Source organism: Oratosquilla oratoria, chromosome 22 (genome assembly GCF_046742065.1).
Source record: "Oratosquilla oratoria isolate Oo_2021 chromosome 22, ASM4674206v1, whole genome shotgun sequence".
Lineage (NCBI taxonomy): Eukaryota > Metazoa > Arthropoda > Malacostraca > Stomatopoda > Squillidae > Oratosquilla > Oratosquilla oratoria.
In genome coordinates this window covers 46,066,383-46,084,792 of record NC_134798.1, presented here as the reverse complement: position 1 = coordinate 46,084,792, position 18,410 = coordinate 46,066,383, and the positions used below count along the sequence as shown (strand labels likewise).

At 41.5% G+C, this 18,410-nt stretch overlaps 1 protein-coding gene across 3 annotated transcripts in view; it reads left to right on the top strand.

Annotated features, from left to right (window-relative positions):
- The window catches only part of MED14 (mediator complex subunit 14), a 35,536-nt gene extending 25,255 nt beyond the window's left edge, over positions 1 to 10,281 (top strand). For 2 of the 3 annotated variants that reach the window (XM_076205859.1, XM_076205861.1), the window contains 9 exons: positions 2,657 to 2,851; positions 3,824 to 4,033; positions 4,878 to 5,124; positions 5,233 to 5,342; positions 5,697 to 5,804; positions 6,113 to 6,274; positions 6,553 to 6,687; positions 8,292 to 8,426; positions 9,081 to 10,281. In XM_076205859.1, the coding sequence (XP_076061974.1) occupies positions 2,657 to 2,851; positions 3,824 to 4,033; positions 4,878 to 5,124; positions 5,233 to 5,342; positions 5,697 to 5,804; positions 6,113 to 6,274; positions 6,553 to 6,687; positions 8,292 to 8,426; positions 9,081 to 10,136 (2,358 nt within the window). In that variant the 3' untranslated portion in view covers positions 10,137 to 10,281. The remainder of the gene's footprint in view (positions 1 to 2,656; positions 2,852 to 3,823; positions 4,034 to 4,877; positions 5,125 to 5,232; positions 5,343 to 5,696; positions 5,805 to 6,112; positions 6,275 to 6,552; positions 6,688 to 8,291; positions 8,427 to 9,080) is intronic. The other variant, XM_076205860.1, reaches the window with a different exon arrangement.
- The last annotated feature ends 8,129 nt before the right edge of the window (positions 10,282 to 18,410 follow it).

Genomic DNA, 18,410 nt, shown 5'->3' with positions numbered 1-18,410 from the left:
GAGGGGTTGCCAATTAAATGAAGAGGCTTTGCTTTGGATGTGCCGTATCTTGCTGCATTGTTTCTGACCGAGGACAGTAGTTGAGATGCAGGAATGACCCGACATCCAGGAGGAGCCAAGAAAAGAGGAAGGGAGGTGTGGTGAATGGGAGTGGAGTATGTGGAGATGGAATGGGTGGGAGTGGATTTATTGACTTTGGCTACCTCCCTTGTAAGGGGGAAAAAGCCCTTGGTATATGTGTGTGTGTGTGTGTATGTATATATATATGAGGAGGAGAACAGGGGTGGAAAAGGAGCTGGGAGATAGGGTTGATGAAAGAATATTAGGATGGTTTGGACACATGGAAAGAATGAGTGAAGAAAGACTAGTAAAAGAGGTGTGGAAGGCAGATGTGGAGGGAGTGAACATGAGGGGACGTCCTAGGATGAGGTGGATGGATGGGGTGAAGGGGGCTTTGGGGAAGAGGGGAATGTCTGTTGAGGAAGGACGGGAGAGGACAGAAGACAGGGGTGAATGGAGAATGGTTGTATATGGATGATGTTGTGGAATGGGCGGTGGATGGGGGGTGAGGTAGTACGTGTGAGCAAAATTTGACGCAGCCCGAAGGGATTTCTCCCCGTCCTCTCATTTTATGCAATGGGGGGACGGAGAGGGGGGGTCGCCGATTTAATGAAGCAGCCTTGCTGTGGATGTGCTGTGTCTTGCGACACTGCTTCTGACCCAGGGCAGTGGACATGGTGCAGGGATGACCCGTCATCTAGGAGGTGCTAAGATATGAGGGAGGGTGGAGGGGTGTGGAGTGAATTCAGGGATGGAATGGGTGGGAATGATTTTATGCCTTTTTCTTTTTGGCTACCCCCCTTGTAAGGGGGAAAAAGCCTTGGTATATATGTATGTATGTATATATATATATATGAATATTGGGATGGTTGTTGGAACAATGGAAAGAATGAGTGAAGAAAGATTAGTAAAAGAGGTCTGGAAGGCAGAGATAGAGGGAATTAATATGAGGAGATGTGATGGGGTGAAAGTTGCATTGAGGAAGGACAGGAGAAGGCAAGAAATAAGAGTGAGTAGAGAATGGCTGTGTATAGATGATGCTGTTAAGCCAAGAAGGGAGGGAGTGGGGAGGATAGGGAGTTGTTATGTGTAAATGATATTTTGATGCAGCCCAAAGGGACTCCTGATCTGCTATTTTTCATCATGAGGGGATAGAGATGGGGCGGTTGCCAAGTAAGTGAAGTGGCCATGCTGTGGATGTGCTGTGTCTTGCTGCATTGCTTCTGACCCTGGGCAGTGGGTGGGATACAGGGATGACTCATCATCCATGAGGAGCTAAGATGAAAGGGAGGAAAGTGTGGTGGATGTAATGGGTGGGAGTGGGTATTATGCCTTTTGACTTTAGATACCTCCCTGTTAAAGGGGGAACGGCCGTGTGAGTGTGTGCACACATACAAATGATGATGCTATGGTTTAATGTCACAAACTCCCCCCTATCGGAAGGCTAGGACAGTGCCCTTCACAGAGGACTTTGTAGCGTGGCATTTAATGAACCATGCCCTTGGTTCAACTTCACCGGCAGGATTTGAACCGCCATCCCCTCGACCTTTGCCGCAAGTAGCGACACCATAACCTGCTCAGCCAGCGAGCTTCCCACATACAAATACACTTACAAATACATTTATATATATAACCTAATAGAACAGGAAAAAACAACTGTAACAGTTATATAGAAACATCACAAATCTAATAAAAAAAAAAACCAGAAAGCTAGGGGGATAACCAACAAAATAGAAAGCACACACATACAATGCATTTGGTGCAACTCATGGTAAAATACCGTCACCAAATGCTTGTTGGTGATATTGCATACATTGTCAACAAGTATTTCTCCAAAATGAGCTTCAAACCCATAGTAGCAAATATTCTTAAACACACCACAAAAATGGGTGAACACATGTCAAAGCTCACACAGTTGCACTTATATACATATATCAAAGGCTTTTTCCCCCATATAAGGGAGCTAGCCAAAAAACAAAAGAATAAAATCCCAAGGCAATTAATGGGCCAATCAGAGTACTTAAGGATTCAGGCTAACACTTGACATTTTTATTTAGCGTAAAGGAACCTCTTGATGTGTATGTAGTGGGTGTGTGCCTTAGGCACCCCCTTATAAACTGGAAAATGCCTTTGGTATATATGTATAGAGGAACCTTTGGGGTAGTAAAGGGTTTTGTCTGTCTGTCTATATACCAAAAGGCTTCTTCTTTCTCAGAAGGGAGGTTGTTGGCCAAAGTACGCACACACCCTCCGCCCATCCCACAACCATCCATCACCCATTTGTTTCCTCCTTTAAAAAACACTCAAGCTCCTTGTGGATGAAGGATCCTTGTCCCCCACCCACTGCATGGGTCAGAAGCAGTGCAGTTTTGTTGTAGTTGCACTGAATTGAGATGTTTCGTGTAATTAGTAAAGTTTTTCACATGCGATTTCTCTGCATTATTCTCCACGTGGCTTTAGAAATAATTGTGGCTTATGATTAGGTTATTCATGGCAGCCTATAAAAATATGCAGGAATAACATCCCAAGAATATGTTTGTTGTTATGTTATACACTCACATACTCATGCATATCCTATGCGATATTAACATATCAGAAACTCCAGGCCCCTGTCCAGAACTTCACCCTTCTGCCTCACTCCCCCACGCGTGTTCGGCTGGCTTACCGAAACGCCTATTGTCTCGATATAGACTTGCTCCCAAATGGGCTTGTAGCCATTAAGGATGGAGCCTACAGCAGCTTTGAAACCACAAAGCTCATTGAAGAATTTACTCCCATTCAAGGTCTGAAGGTAAGTTATGTTTATGGCTGTATGCGGCTCATATTTATATTTGCTTTATGTGTATGTTTAGTAATGTATTTATACGCGCACAACATGAAGTAGGTATTACTAATGAGGTGAAATTAGTTTGGGTAAGACTATTTGAATATTGTAATAGGTAGTGTGTCTTTATTAGATGTAATCAGTGAAGAGATCTAGCATTCTTGGAATTTGTTGGTCATTATCATACTAGGTCAGTTATGAACAAATTGAAAACTGAGAAAGCATAGGCACATCTGGTTCTCTGTTCAATTATTTATTCATTTGTTTATTTATTTTTGGGAGGTGAGGAGGAGAACAGGGGTGGTAAGGGAGTTGGGAGATAGGGTTGATGAAAGAGTGTTAGGATGGTTTGGACACATGGAAAGGATGAATGAAGAAAGACTAGTAAAAGGTATGGAAGGCAGATGTGGAGGGAGTGAACATGAGGGGGCGACCTAGGATGAGATGGATGGAAGGGGTGAAAGGGGCTTTGGGGAAGAGGGGAATGTCTGTTGAGGAAGGACTGGAGAGGACAGAAGACAGGGGTGAATGGAGAATGGTTGTATATGGATGATGCTGTGATGCATGAGGTGGAATGGGTAGGGGTGGGGGATGAGGTAGTATTGTGTGAGGAAAATTTGACGCAGCCCGAAGGGATTTCTCCCCATCTTCTCCTTTTCTGCATGAGGAGGGGGAGGGTCGCCGATTTAATGAAGCGGCCTTGCTGTGGATGTGCTGTGTCTTGCGACACTGCTTCTGACCCAGGGCAGTGGACAAGATGCAGGGATGACCCGTCATCCAGGAGGTGCTAAGATAAGAGGGAGGGTGGAGTGTATTTAGGGATGGAATGGGAGGGAATGACTTTATGCCTTTTTCTTTTTGGCTACCTCCCTTGTAAGGGGGAAAAAGCCTTTGGTATATGTATGTATGTTATTTATTTTTTATTGTATCTTCAACAAGGCATTCCTGTACCAATATGTGGAAGAAAATGCAATGTGCAGGAGACGTTCCCAATCCGAAGACGACAATCCTCCAACTCCAATCCCAATGGACGACAGCCCGTGGCCCTCGCAAAAATCTGCTTCTCCAGCTCGTCACGGCCCCATGACTCCTCCCATTTCGTCCAACCCACACACGCCAGCTAGTCCGCATCCAGGCAGTATTGGACAGGTGAGTTATTTGTCTGTACATGCCTGTCACTTTATTTTTGCCCACATTCATTCGTAACTTTTGTCTCTCATGCACCCATCCTAAGTGTCATCACCTGTTTCAGTCTTTCTTCAAAATTGACCACAATTGTGCTGTCATCAACACATAACAATTTGTTTGCTTGCACTGTCCTGCCATAGTACATATGTACATATACCAAAGGCTTTTTTCCCCCTTATAAGGGAGGTAGCCAAATAACAAAGGCATAAAAACTACTCCCACCCATTCCATAGCACCCTATCCATTTATACATTGAATGAGCATGATAATAGCCCAACCTCACATTCAACTCGAGTCACTCACCCACTTCATGCCTGACCCTCACACTTGCCCTGCAATAATCTGAACCAAATCCTTCAGTGTGGCACTTTGTCATACAAGTTAGTTAACGATGGATATTAAATTATTATAAAATCAACATTATGTGTCAAGAGAATTTACAGGTTTCTTGAGTTATTGCCCCTGAAAATTTTGCATATACATCACAGTCTTCGACTTGTATACCAGAGACCTTTTCTCCCATATAAGTGGGGTGGCCGAGTCAAAGCATACCCATATCATATACCCAAAACTCATTGAACCATATCATCTCAACCATACTTTTTTTTTTTTTCCATTTTATTTGTTTGTTTATTTATTTATTTATTTATTTTTCTCCTTTTTCTTTAATTATACATACATATACCAAACGCTTTTTTCCCCCCTTATAAGGGAGGTAGCCAAAAAACAAAGGCATAAATGATGATGATACTAAAACAGATTAGTATAATGTGCTGATAATAATATTTACTCTTTCTTTATGCAGACAGGTCACAGTGGATTCAGCCAGAGCCCGGCACCCGGAAGTTTCCCCCTGGCCTCTCCCCCTTCCATGCCCGGCATGAACCCGTCACCTGCAATGATGACGCACCCCTCACCAAGTGGAGGCCTCCTAGCGGCGAATTCACCTTCCGCACCCCATGGGGTAGCCTCACCTGGGTTCTTACCAGTACCTTCCCCTGTGGGACCACACAGTATTCCTCAGCATTCGCCAGCTCCTGCTCATTTACAGGGTAATGTCTTGTGTATTTCCCCTGTAAAGGATATTGATTGCATTAGCTTTTATGTAGTTGATATGTAACACACTTACAGACTAGAGTTACATAGCGTTTGTTTCACAGGTGGTAGTACGAGTCACATGTCACGTGTGTTGCCGCAGAAACTCTACGCTGCTGCTGTGCCCACTGTCCTTACACATGAGGCCTTGCATTCATTATGCTCCCCACCACAGGTACCCTATTAAAACAAAGTTTCTCTGTGATAAGAATTTCTTTGATGTATTTATTCTCTCTCTTTCTCTTATCTGTCACACACTCTTTCTACCTCACTTTTTTTTCTCCATCTCTATCTTCACCACTTTAGTACATAAGGAGAGTTGTCCATCCATGGATGTATCCATTGATTAGAATTGGAGACTAAATTCCACTCAAGAAGATTGTCAAACACTTTTAACTTCCACTACCCCTCCTCTCGACTAACTTTCAAATCTCTGGATAGAAGCTCTGGTTATCAGGAATGAAACAGTTCTTCTGTAGTTGGAAGGTTACAACTGGAGAGACTGTGAACTATTTATGCTGTTTTGCAGGTGGGAGGCACTAATACGACTGCCGGACTCTATTCCATCTTGGAACATTTCTTGGGCACTGTTTACATCAGGAGACACTTGCAGCAAGCCATCAAGAACTCAGATATGGTGGGTAGATGGTATAAGAATTATACTATGAAAGCTTTTTGAAAAGTAGGGCAAATGTACTTAAACCAAAGACAGTTGGGGGGGGGGGTATTTTTGTATGTTTGTTTAATGACCACCAAGAAGTTTATTCAGTGTTTGTGCATACACATGTGTGTAGTTGCAGACAAGCCATTTTTATTTAGTGTAGGGAAAAAAGCCCTTGTAAGGTTACACCTTGTCACATTTGAAACATATATATTTTTTATTGAAAGAAACTGCAGGAAATTTGATTCTATATCTTTTATCTTATTTTTGCCTTCCTCCAACAGCTTCATTCTACCTCAAGTGAGCCTGGTAGCTTCCAGTTTAAACCTGAGTCAGATGCCTTTGTGGCTCGTGTGGTGATGCAGACTTCTCCCACCTATTGCCTCACTCTTAAGCTTATGCATTCTCAAGAACATCCAGAGCTCTGGACACAAGAGGAATTCCAGGTGAGCATGTGCCTTCTTGTTTTGGGCACCGTTAATTTTTATTTTTACTGTGACTTAACAGTTAACAGAAACAAAATGTGAGGTGATGATGATGATGATGATATGGTTTAATGTCACAGAGGGCTTTGGGACCTGAATATTATATGTGGCATGCATAGATACATTCGTACCAAAGGCTCTTTCCCCTTTATAAGGGGGTGGCCCTCTCAAAGTACGCACTCACTACTGTTCACAAAAACCTATTCTATGTGACAAGTTTTGGTGTGAAACTCCTGCAGGTACTTGAGAGGTTCTTCGACACAAAAGCTGGTGGACCTCCTTTCAAACCAAATGCCGTGACTTCAGTGGTCAAGATCTTGAGCTCTTCCAGCAGGATTCTGAAGGATTGCATCAAGATCATGCAGCTGGAATTGGTATGTTTAGACAGCCATTGCGTGTGCTATATTGTATATTCTTTCATTAAGATCTTGATTATACCCTGTAGGTTCATGGGTAGTGTTTTAAGAGGTGCAGGAAAGAAGTGTGTATGTGTGGAATGGTTGCAATTATAAAATGAGGAAGCACATTTTTTTTTTCTGAATCCTACCTAGATAATATGGACCAAAAGGTCTCCTGTCGGCATGCTCTTCCTTTGTAAGTGATCCTTATGTTACAGGAAATCAATCATCAATCTGTTGCCCCTGGTCTCTCTTCAATCTTTCAATGTTGGAAGATCCAGTGCATTTGATCTCTTCTCATATGGTTTATATGCCAGTCTGGGAACCAGTTTGGATATTAACCTTTGTATTTTGTCAATCTTGTTCATGTCTCTCACTGTGTTGGGACCATACTACTAATGCATGTGGATGGATGAGGGTGAGGGTGTCTGTGAGTTTATTCATTATCCATCCATAGAGTGAAAAGCCATTCGTGTCCATGTGTGTCACCCACAGTCCAGTAAATATGTCTGTCAGGTGACAGATTGTCTTTTATCAACACTCAAATCTGTCTCCTGTCTTTTATCAAAACTCAGATCTTTCTCCTCTTTTGCTTTTGTAATGTATTTACTTCCCAAAGAAGAGTTCAAAGATGGTCTTTTAAGAGCTGTTGCCCACTTTCAATATTTTTAATTTTTTGGTATTGAAAATAAATTTCCATTTGTGGCTCCATGCAAACATAGTGTCTTGATCTTGTTGCAGCAGCCTACAGTCCTCATTTTTCATTGTTTTCTTCTTCTTCTTCCTTCTTCTTCCTTCTTCTTCCTTCTTCTTCCTTCTTCTTCCTTCTTCTTCTTCTTCTTCTTCTTTTTGGGTGGAAATGGTAGTGGAGGGGAGTAATAGGTGGGAATAGGTACATGCCTCTGACTTGACTTACCAATTTCTTTTATATGGGGGAAAAAAGCTTCTGATATATAGATAGATCAATATAGATAAGAAACATTTGGTGTTAGTACTGAACCTTGCAGACCTCTGCTGATCATTTCTCTCCATCCAACCAACTTATTCTTTGCTGCTGTCCTCATTTACCTTCCCTTTAAAAAAATCTTTCATCCATTTGAGAGTGTATATGTATATGTGTGCATCAGCCTGTCTGTCTGTGCATTATATGATTCAGTTTTGTCACAAACTCCTTCTCTCAGAGAGGGTGGGGATATTTCCTCACTATAGATGTTTTGAAGCAGGTACTACATATATATATATATATATATATATATATATATATATATATATAAATATATATATATATACATATAAATATATATATTTATATAGATATTTATATATATATATATATTTATATATATATATTTATATATATATATGCAAAGGTTCTATATATTTTTATTTGAAGTTAAAGGGAATAATATATATATATTTTTTTTCTATTCCAGTTTATCTTGTTTATTTATTTTATTTCTCCTTTTCTTTCTCTTTTCTAGAATTAGATTTTATAACTTGGACAAAACCCATTAAAATCCATTAATATGTTTGTGTTGCAGTGCAATTTACATTTAAGATTTTTTTTTTCTTTTTCTCAGTTGCCAACTCCTCAGCAGCAACAGCAGATGAAGTGGAGTGTGCTGTGGTGTCTCACTGTACCTCCCATCGGTCCAGCCATAGCACCATCAGGAATGGCTGCTGTTGTCGTCACAAAGATAAAAGTTCTCATTTTTGTACGTATAACCAATTTTTTTTTTTTTTTAATACCTCTCAGTAGTAATAATATTGGTTGTCTTGAGCTTCACTTTCTTAACTGCAGTCCCACAATGGTTAATGATGGGCCCTCCCATAGATTTCCAGTTCTCAGCTTTCCTTGTCCTCCTCCTCCTCTTCCTCCTCTTCCTCCTTTTCCACTTCCCATCTCTCCTCCTCCTCAGCCTCCTCCTCTTCCACTACCCATCCATCATCATCCTCATCCCTTTTCTCCCTGCTCCTCATCCCAGTGGATGACATAAATAGATATATTTTATTAGAATTCTCAACATTTGTGAGAAATAAATATACCTAATCTTAGACAAGTTTGTTCAGCTGAAGAGGCATTATCCTATTGATTCATTCTCTCTCTCTCTCTCTCTCTCTCTCTCTCTCTCTCTCTCTCTCTCTCTCTCTCTCTCTCTCTCTCTAAGAATAGTGGATTTCATAGACTTCATGGGTTTTGCTAGGACTAATGATGCATAGCTTTATGCATTTGAAAGGGGGCATATTTTCAATGAAGGAATTCATAACATACTAATAAGAATGTGAAGGTATACTGAAACTAGGAGAAAGCATGATGTATTGATATCTAGACAATGTGCGGAGTCACTGATTTGTGTGTATCTTTGCAGTTGCATTTGACTCGGGTGAACCTCCAGCTACCCCCAGACACGGAACCGCAAGTATTAATCATTCCAATAGTATATGATGTCAATAACAACAAAACCCAAATGGCAGACAAACGCGACTCCAATACAGCAGCTCTGCAGGTCACTCCGTCTTTGATCAACGAAATAATGAGCCATGCCTCCGTACCACCAAACGAGTGTTCACTCTACCCATGCATACGAGAACTCGTGCTAAACCTCAACCTGGGGCCAGATGGAGTAGCAGTTCCTCCTTCGTCAGCCCCTGGCACAGGACAACCAACTGCCCCTTCCTCGTCGACAGCCACTGTTCAGCCCGCATTATCGTCACCGGGCATGACGTCGCCCCATGTGGGTTCCCCTCACACCCCGGGTTCAGTTCCCTCATCCATCCCATCCTCTATGACCTCGAGTCTCTCGACCCCCATGGTAACCTCCAGCATGACCACAACCATGAGCACCACCATGGGCACCAGCCTTCAGTCAGGGCCTCCTTTCTCCATGGCCCAACCTGATGCCAGCGGACACATGCCCAACACCATGGGATCTATGGGTCCAGGGAGCTTAGGTGGTATGCAAAGTGGGATGCAAGGCAGCATGCAAGGCAGCATGCAGGGTGGCATGCAGGCTACCATGGGATCCATGGTTGGCATTCAGCAACAGGGTGGACCTATGCAGCAACAGTCTGGAGCTATGCAGCAGCAACAGCAGCAACAACAGCAACAACAACAGCAGCAGCAGCAGCAACAACAGCAGCAACCCATCACCTCCATGGCTGGGGGAATACTGCAGGGGGCCCGAGGAATGCAGGGAATGCCAGGAATGCAGGGCGGGACGGGTGGAATGCAAGGCCCCATGCAGGGGGCGGGCATGCAGGGAAGCTCAGGTGCAATGCAAGTTAATCTTGGTGGATTACAGAACACCGGCGGCATGCAGGGAGGGCTGGGTATGCAGAGTGGCATGCAAGGGGGTATACAAGGTGCGGGTGGCCCTGGGACAGTGCAAGGGGCACCGGGAGGCCGATGGTACCCAAATTGCTGAGAACTTCTGTTGATACTTAATAGAAATATATCCTGGCTGGAAGTCAGTGATGTACCTGTTAGTTTTGGTACCCAAAACATTATGGAGGACTGGTCTGGTTCCAGTAAAAGTTTTTTCATGTAAATAAAATGTACTGTTGATATACTTTCTATTTAGTTTCAGTGTACCTAACTGTGGATGAACTGAGAAATAAATGTTATAAGGATAGGTGGATTTCATTGAAATGGATGCATACATAGTTTTACATACATACAAGAGGCTTTTTCCTTTTTATAAGATGGGTGGCCGAGTCTAAGTATACACCCACTCACTCAACACCCATCCAAGAAATCCATTTGTTACCTCATCCATCGTACATCCTTGTGGGTGATCCCTGTCTCCCTAACATGGCTTAGGTAAGAGACAATGTAGTGGACGTGGTACGTTCATAGAAGACCCTGACAGCTGAAGTTGTTTTACTCCGGTAGTTTCATTTCATGATGACCCTCCCCTAGTATCACCCATTCAAGAATCGTACATACATACATACATATACCAAAGGCTTTCTCCCCCTTACAAGGGAGGTAGCCAAAAAGAAAAAGGCATAAAAACCATTCCCACCCATTCCATCCCTAAATGCATTCCACTCCCCTCCACCCTCTACCCTCCCTCTTATCTTGGCACCTCCTGGATGACGGGTCATCCCTTCATCCTGTCCACTGCCCTGGATCAGAGGCAGTGTCACAAGACACAGCACATCCACAGCAAGGTCGCTTCATTGAATCTGCGACCCCCTCTCCGTCCCCTCATGCAGAAAAGAAGAAGACGGGGAGAAATCCTTTCGGTCTGTGTCAAATTCCCTTCACACACACTACCCCCACCCATTCCACCTTATGCATCACATCGTCCATATATAACCACTCCATTCACCCGTCTTCTGTCCTCTCCCTTCCTCAACAGACATTCCCCTCTTCCCCAAAGCCCCTTTCACCCCATCCATCCATCTCATCCTCATGTTCACTCCCTCCACATCTGCCTACCACACCTCTTCTACTAGTCCTTCTTCACTCATTCTTTCCATGTGTCCAAACCATCCCAATACTCTTTCATCCACCCTATCTCCCAACTCCCTTACCACCCCTTTTCTCCTCCTCACCTCCTCATTTCTCACTCTATCCAGCCTAGTAACCCCCATCATACTTCTCAGACACCTCATCTCAAACACATTCAAACGCCTCTCTTCCTCTCTTATGTTCCATGTTTCTGCCCCATACAGTGCTGTTGGCACAATCACTCCTTCATACAATCCCCTCTTAACCTCCATTCCCAAATGTCCACTCCCCACCACACCCTCCAATCCACCAAGGCACCCACTCGCCTCTCTCAATCTACATTCCACCTCCACTTCCACTTCACCCTTTCCTGCTACATTTGCACCCAAGTATCTAAAGCTATCCACTTCTTCCAGTCGCTCTCCCCCAATGCCCACCTCTAGTCTGCCACCACCCCCACCCCTTGCACATCTCATCACCATAACCCCACCCACATTTATCTTCAACTTTCTTCTTTCACTCACTCTTCCAAACTCTCTCACCAACCTCCTCAGACCCTCCCCCGACCTTGCTACAAGTGCAGTGTCGTCTGCAAACAATAGCTGGCTCACCTCCCACTTTTCTCCATTTTCTTTAACCATATCCAATCCTTGACCCACCACGCTTGCATTTACCTCTCGCACCACCCCATCCATGTATAAGTTGAATAGCCAGGGTGACATAACACATCTCTGACGAAGTCCCACCTTTACCTCGAACCACTCACAATCTCCATTTTTAATCCTGACACATGCTCTACCACTCTCGTAAAAGCTATTGACAGCTCCTAGAAGCTTTCCTCCCATCCCATATATCTGCAAAACCTCCCACAGTGCCTTTCTGTCTACCCTGTCGTAAGCCTTTTCCAGGTCCATAAAGGACCAAAAAACATCCTTCCCCTTTCCTATAGCTTTCTCACATATCTGCCTTACCCATCCTAAATCCACACTGTTCCTCACCAATTACTCCCTCTGTTCCTCTCCTAATCCTCTCAATCAAGATCCTCCCATAAGCCTTCCCAACTACACTTAACAAGCTAATCCCTCTGAAACTACTACATTCACACTTGTCCCCTTTTCCCTTGTAAAGAGGAACTATACAGGCAGTCCTCCGACACTACCCTCTCTCCAGCAAACATTAAATAACCTCACCAGCCAGTCCACCATCACTGTACCTCCTTTTTTTTTTAGACATTCTCCATGGCATCCACCCAAACCAGGTGCCTTAACCTGCTTTCATCATCTTAACAACTGCCTTCACTTCATCCTTCCTTATTTCTCCTCCATTTTCCTCACTCATTACGGTCATTTTCTTAGCACTTCCTACTGCAACCATCCTTCCCTCCCCATCCTCCTTCACATTTAGCAACTTCCTAAAATACTCTGGCCATCTTCCCCTTACTGCCTTCTCTTCCATTATCATCTCTCCATCTGCACCTTTTATCTTTTCTTCTCTACTTGATTCGCCTCCTCTTCCTCTCTTTATTTCTTTCCAAAACATCTTTTTATTACTTTCAAGATTTTCTGTCATACTCTTACCCCTTTTCACATCTGCTCTCCTCTTTGCCTCCTTTATATTGTGCTTTACTTCTCTTTTCTTTGTACCTTTCATATGACTCCCTCGTCCTATTTTGTAACCAATCCGTGAATGCTCGCTTCTTCTCTTCTACAACCTTCTTCGCCTCCCCATCCCACCACTCACCACCCTTCCCTCTAATTCTCCCCGTTCTTCTCGCTCTACACACCATCTTTGCACACTTTGTGACTCCCTCCTTGAACCATCCCCATTCCTCCTCCACTCCTAGTTCTACTCTATCCTTCACTCCCTCCCACTCCTCCTTCAGCTTCTTCTTGTACTCCTCCTCCTTTTCATTTAAAGAGTTCAGTCTAAGCACCTCCCTACCTTTTGTCCTTCAATTCAAGAATCATATTGAAAAAAAAACTTTGAAATATTTTCCACATCCAGTGGCAAACACTCCAATCCTATTTTTTGCCCTCTCTTGCTTGACATCTTGCAATCTCTTGCATTCAGTGTCCCCTTCATGCTGACTGTTCATGTCACCCTTGTTCTTCCAAGTTCACTCCATCCACATTGTCAATCTATTCACTCATTCTTGTATAACCCTAAACCATCAAAGCGTTCTTTGATCAACCATTATCTGCAAGCTCGCCATATTTCCCGCTCCATTCATCCTCGTATACCGAACTGAAGTGCTTTTCAAACCATCTGATATGGCGGACCGGTTCTTTTTTTCCACTGTGCGTAGCCTACCGGTAATATTTCGTAGTAATATTGATTTATACCGGAAACGATATATATATAATGAATATAATAAAATTTGAAAAAGAATCTAGTTTGAAAACATAATACAATATCAAAACATAAAAAGTAAATATATATATATATATATATATATATATATATATATATATATATGTATATATATATATATATATATATATATATATTATATATATATATATATATATATATATATATATATATATATATATACATCATTTTACTAGTGTGAAAGGTGAGCCTCCTGCTTTGTCAGTTTATCCAGTCGTGGTTCAACTAAGGATCGTGCCGTGCGCAATGGAGAATGAATATCCATATTATTCCTTAGATTCTACCAATTCCGCGGACCACCACTATGATTAGCACTGCCCTACTGTAAGTCTTAAATACTTCATCCCAAATAAGTTTAGGCTTTAAGTTTCTGCCTCCTTCAAATTTCAAGTCCAGTGCCGTGGGCTCAATCACTACCACGTACAGTATTCTCTTCTGTGTTCATCTCCAGGTACCTTTTTTCCTGTGAAGTTTCATTACCTTTACGTATTTTTTGTTACACTATAATTCGCCTCTTACCCTCATTCCTTCATACTCTGTTCCATGTGACCCCAAGTACTTAAAATTTCCCACTTCCTGAAACTTATCGCTCTTTAATAGTTATGGGAATGTCAAACGAACTGGTAATTATTTTATCGAGTACTTTTGAAAATATTTCAATTTGAAGGCAGTTAATTTTGATTAGTGGGGAAATAGAAAATTCTATGATTACATAATAATAATATGTAAACATTAATCAGTTAATTATTCAATGTTATGCCTGATTTAAATTTTGCCGGAATTACAATTCATATTTCGTAACTGGTGATACGATTGGCAAGCGCGTTAATTTTGTGTTGACATGTCGGCCTACAGTATCTTGTTATACGCATAGTAGGAGGCTAGACGTTGGACCAGCAGTGACAATCTTTTCTCTGTATTTAACAAATACTCAGTTCAGTGAAGTACCAAGAGAAGTGCATTATAAAAATAACTTCAAAGGAATGGATCAACAGGCACAGAAACGACAAGAGATTGAGAAATATGTCAGGACATGGAAGTAACAAATGAAAATTGACCAAGGTAGGTGACAAATTGATTATTATTGTGGGAAAACAACGATCGACGGGTGCATTTGCTATTTAGACAAAACTAAGATTGATATCTGCACCCTGATGATTAGAAATAGACTATATATAGCCGAATTTCAACCTCATTAATTAGGAAGATAATACATTCGTGCAGCCAAATATTTGACTGAACGTTTAATGTATACTCCATTTTACAATACGGAATTATTTGGTAGATGTATTGTGGAAATTTAGTATTCTGCAATGAAAATACTTTTTCTCGTAATCATAGACACACTGTTGAGCGTCTGCTTAATCAGTGTATTAGAGCAAAAAAAGTATTGAGCGAAATTTCACCAAATCAATAGATATATCGCTTTTACTTTTGTTGCTCAAAGTTGCAAAGGAAATCGTGACAAATTATAATAATTCTTCTCAAAGCAGTTGAATAATTATACAAAATCACCTTACTATTAGATTACGTGATTGGTCCTTTAGATACAAAATGACGAACTTAACAAAAAAAAATGTTGTCAAACGTTTTTATTCAGCATTAGGCGGCCCCTTGGTTGAATAGAACCGTCTGGTATGACACAAGAACCTAAGGATTGAGGAGACTGCAAGAGACCTTAAGGCTTACACCATACAGTCCCATGCCCATGGACACATTAGTAGCGAAAATTATTAATTGTCCTAATTGCTGAGACTGGCATGTGATATGTCCAGCCACAACCTATTATGTGTAGGTGTGGAGGAGGGAGGGCATTGCGATCAGGTTGGCATTCTCCGTATAAATTTAGTCCACGTTACCATACAATGGTCGCCGCTTTTTTCAAGAGCTGTCCGGGAATGTGTGTGGTGTCAGGTCACTGCATAAGTACTGGTGCCCAGTTGAATGGTAAATGTTCAGTTGTGCACATGGACGCAATATAGCAATGGAAAATTAATTATTGATTTTTTAAATTATAATGTATCAAGGTAATATGCAATTTTCTTGGCGGAAATAAAAAAACAAAAAAGTTGCTAAAACAGATTTCGTAAGTAACGAAGTCGCGCCGGACGAATGGTGCGCCATGTTTGTTATGATAGATGCCGACGTCGAAGAAATGAAAGGATGATAAATTCGTCTAACCTAACCTAACCTAACTAACGTAACGTGTATTTGGTAAATCGGTACCTGTAATTTAAGGTCATCCGGATCGTCGTCGTCGTCACTGATGTTGGCGGCCTGTTCAATCACTTTTTTTGATTGCGGAGTATATAGGTTTTTCATAGCTTGAAAGAATGCATAGATTTGAGCTCCATAGCATTCCTTCAAGAATATATACCTCGCAAGGTACTGGCGGAAGTACCGATGTTGTACACCAGGCCAATACTAGACCGGGCAGACAAGACTTGACAAACGACAAGATGGCGCCCCGATCCTATGCTAGCGACTTAGTTCGTTCGTATATTTGCTTGTAGCAAGGTATTTTTAATTTTTATTTCCGCCAAGAAAATCGCATATTACGTTCATGTATTATAATTTACAAAATTAATATTTAATTTTGTATTGCTATATTGCGTCCATGTGCGCAACTGAATGGCTGCTTAAGCAGTCACCTTTGTCATATGCGCTTGGACTGCCGGAACAAGTGGCAGTCAATTGGTCCAACAAGCTTCAGTTATTATTATTATTATTATTATTATTATGAATGACATAGATATTTATGTATTTTCTATTTTATTTATTTGTTTATCAGTCTATAATGCGATCAGGTTGGTATTCTCCGTATAAATTTAGTCCACGTTGCCATACAATGGCCGCCGCTTTTTTCAAGAGCTCTCCAGGAATATGTGTGGTGTCAGGTCACTGCGAATGTACTGGTGCCCAATTGACGCATTTAAGGATTATCTAGATTCTAGACCACGTACTGGGCTCATGATTGGTAGCTATTACCTTTCCGAACGAGAGCTCTGGGTGTATGCGTGCTGGACTCGTGTGTGTGTGTGTGTGTGTGTGTGTGTATTCACCTCGGATCTGCTGCAGTCTCTGTCGAGACAGCCAGACACCACCCTACGGCAGTGAGTTCAGAGCTCATTATTTGCTGATCTCTGGGTAGGTCTGAGTGTGTGTGTGTGTGTGTGTGTAAAATGTCAGAGTATTACAAATCGGAAAAATATTAACTGGCAATCACGAGTCCAGCACGTGATCTCATGCCAAGGTGAATTTACATTCTCGTATTTTTTATCGAGAGAGAACGTCGTATGTGAGGGGTGACTACACTAGAGCGTTTTTGTGATCGAATATGTGATGAAAATGATCTTTAGATTGCTGAAAAAATATCTATATTAATACGTTTGTACCTGTGTGTGTCACGCAGGATTAGAACCCATTGGAAAGCATTTAGATCCAGTTAATCTTTTAAATCTCGTGAATCTTTAGATATCGCTGATCTTTTATGTCTTCTGAATCTTTTAGATATTTTGGGTCTCTTAGATCTTGTGGATCTTTTAGATTTTGTGGATCTTTTTGATCTTGTAGGTCTTTTAGATTTTGTGGATATTTCAGATCTAGTGATTTCTTAGATCTTGAGGGTCTTGAAGTTCTTCAATTTCCTGAAGGTCTCGAAGATCTCGAAGGTCTTGAAGTTTTTCAAGCACCTGAAGGTCTCGAAGATCTCGTAGGTCTTGAAGTTCTTGAAGTTCCTGAAACCCTGAATCTCTCATGACGGACACGATGATCTCGAAGGTCTTGATGCATGTGTGGACTTTGTTCCAACGACCCCGTCTCACGGGTGAGTAGGATGGAAGGTCACTGAAGAGAGGCTGTGAAATGTCCAACTTGGACAAAGTAATTGCTCGTGCGTTTTAGTCTAATCATGACCAAAGCAAAGGAATTATCTTTACTAGAAATATTGCTTATAGAGAAGTGTTATAAACTTATGATAGATCTATTTCACTATATTATTTTTCACTGAATTGAACAAATGTTTATATTGTATAAATTGTTTTTTCCTTGTCAGAATTTTAGAACTGTATTTTTTCTTTCACACACACACACACACACACACACACACACACACACACACACACACACACACACACACACACACACACACGCATACCCATACATACACACACACACTTACACAGAGGAGGGGGAGGAAGAAGTTGAGAAAGGGATCAATATTATTGTGCAATATTTCATATTGTACGATATCATTGAGCTCACCATAACTTCACTCCAAAAATATAATGTTAAGTCGAAGCAAAGTTAGAATAAGAAATAAAGTTGGAGTAGAGGTCGGATATAATATTATAATTGTACCTAAATCAGAAAATAGACATGGTTTTAGAGTATAAAAGTAGATTCAGATTCAAGGAGTAGTAAAAGCGTCAAAGTGAGAATCAAATTGTAGCACAAGCTTATAATCATGTTAATAATATCACAAGATCCGTGAAATTTTTCACGGGTTCTGCGAGTTATCATTATATACCCAATTAAATACGACCAAGTACATAGGAACACTTGTAACATGGAAGGGGGACAGGTAGGCATTTTTTTTCCCGCCAAGAAAATGGCATATTACGTTCATGTATTATAATTTACAAAATTAATATTTAATTTTCTAATGCTATATCGCGTAGGTGTGCACAACTAAAATAATATGGAGTGTAGGCTGGAGGTGGGTGAGGGGGACAGGAAGGGGAGCGAGACAATTAGTAGCTGGGGGTGGGGTGGGGGGTGCTAGGTGGCTCCGCAAAAAAAATAAATAAATAAATAAATAAATAAATAAACCGCACAGCTACAATACGTCATT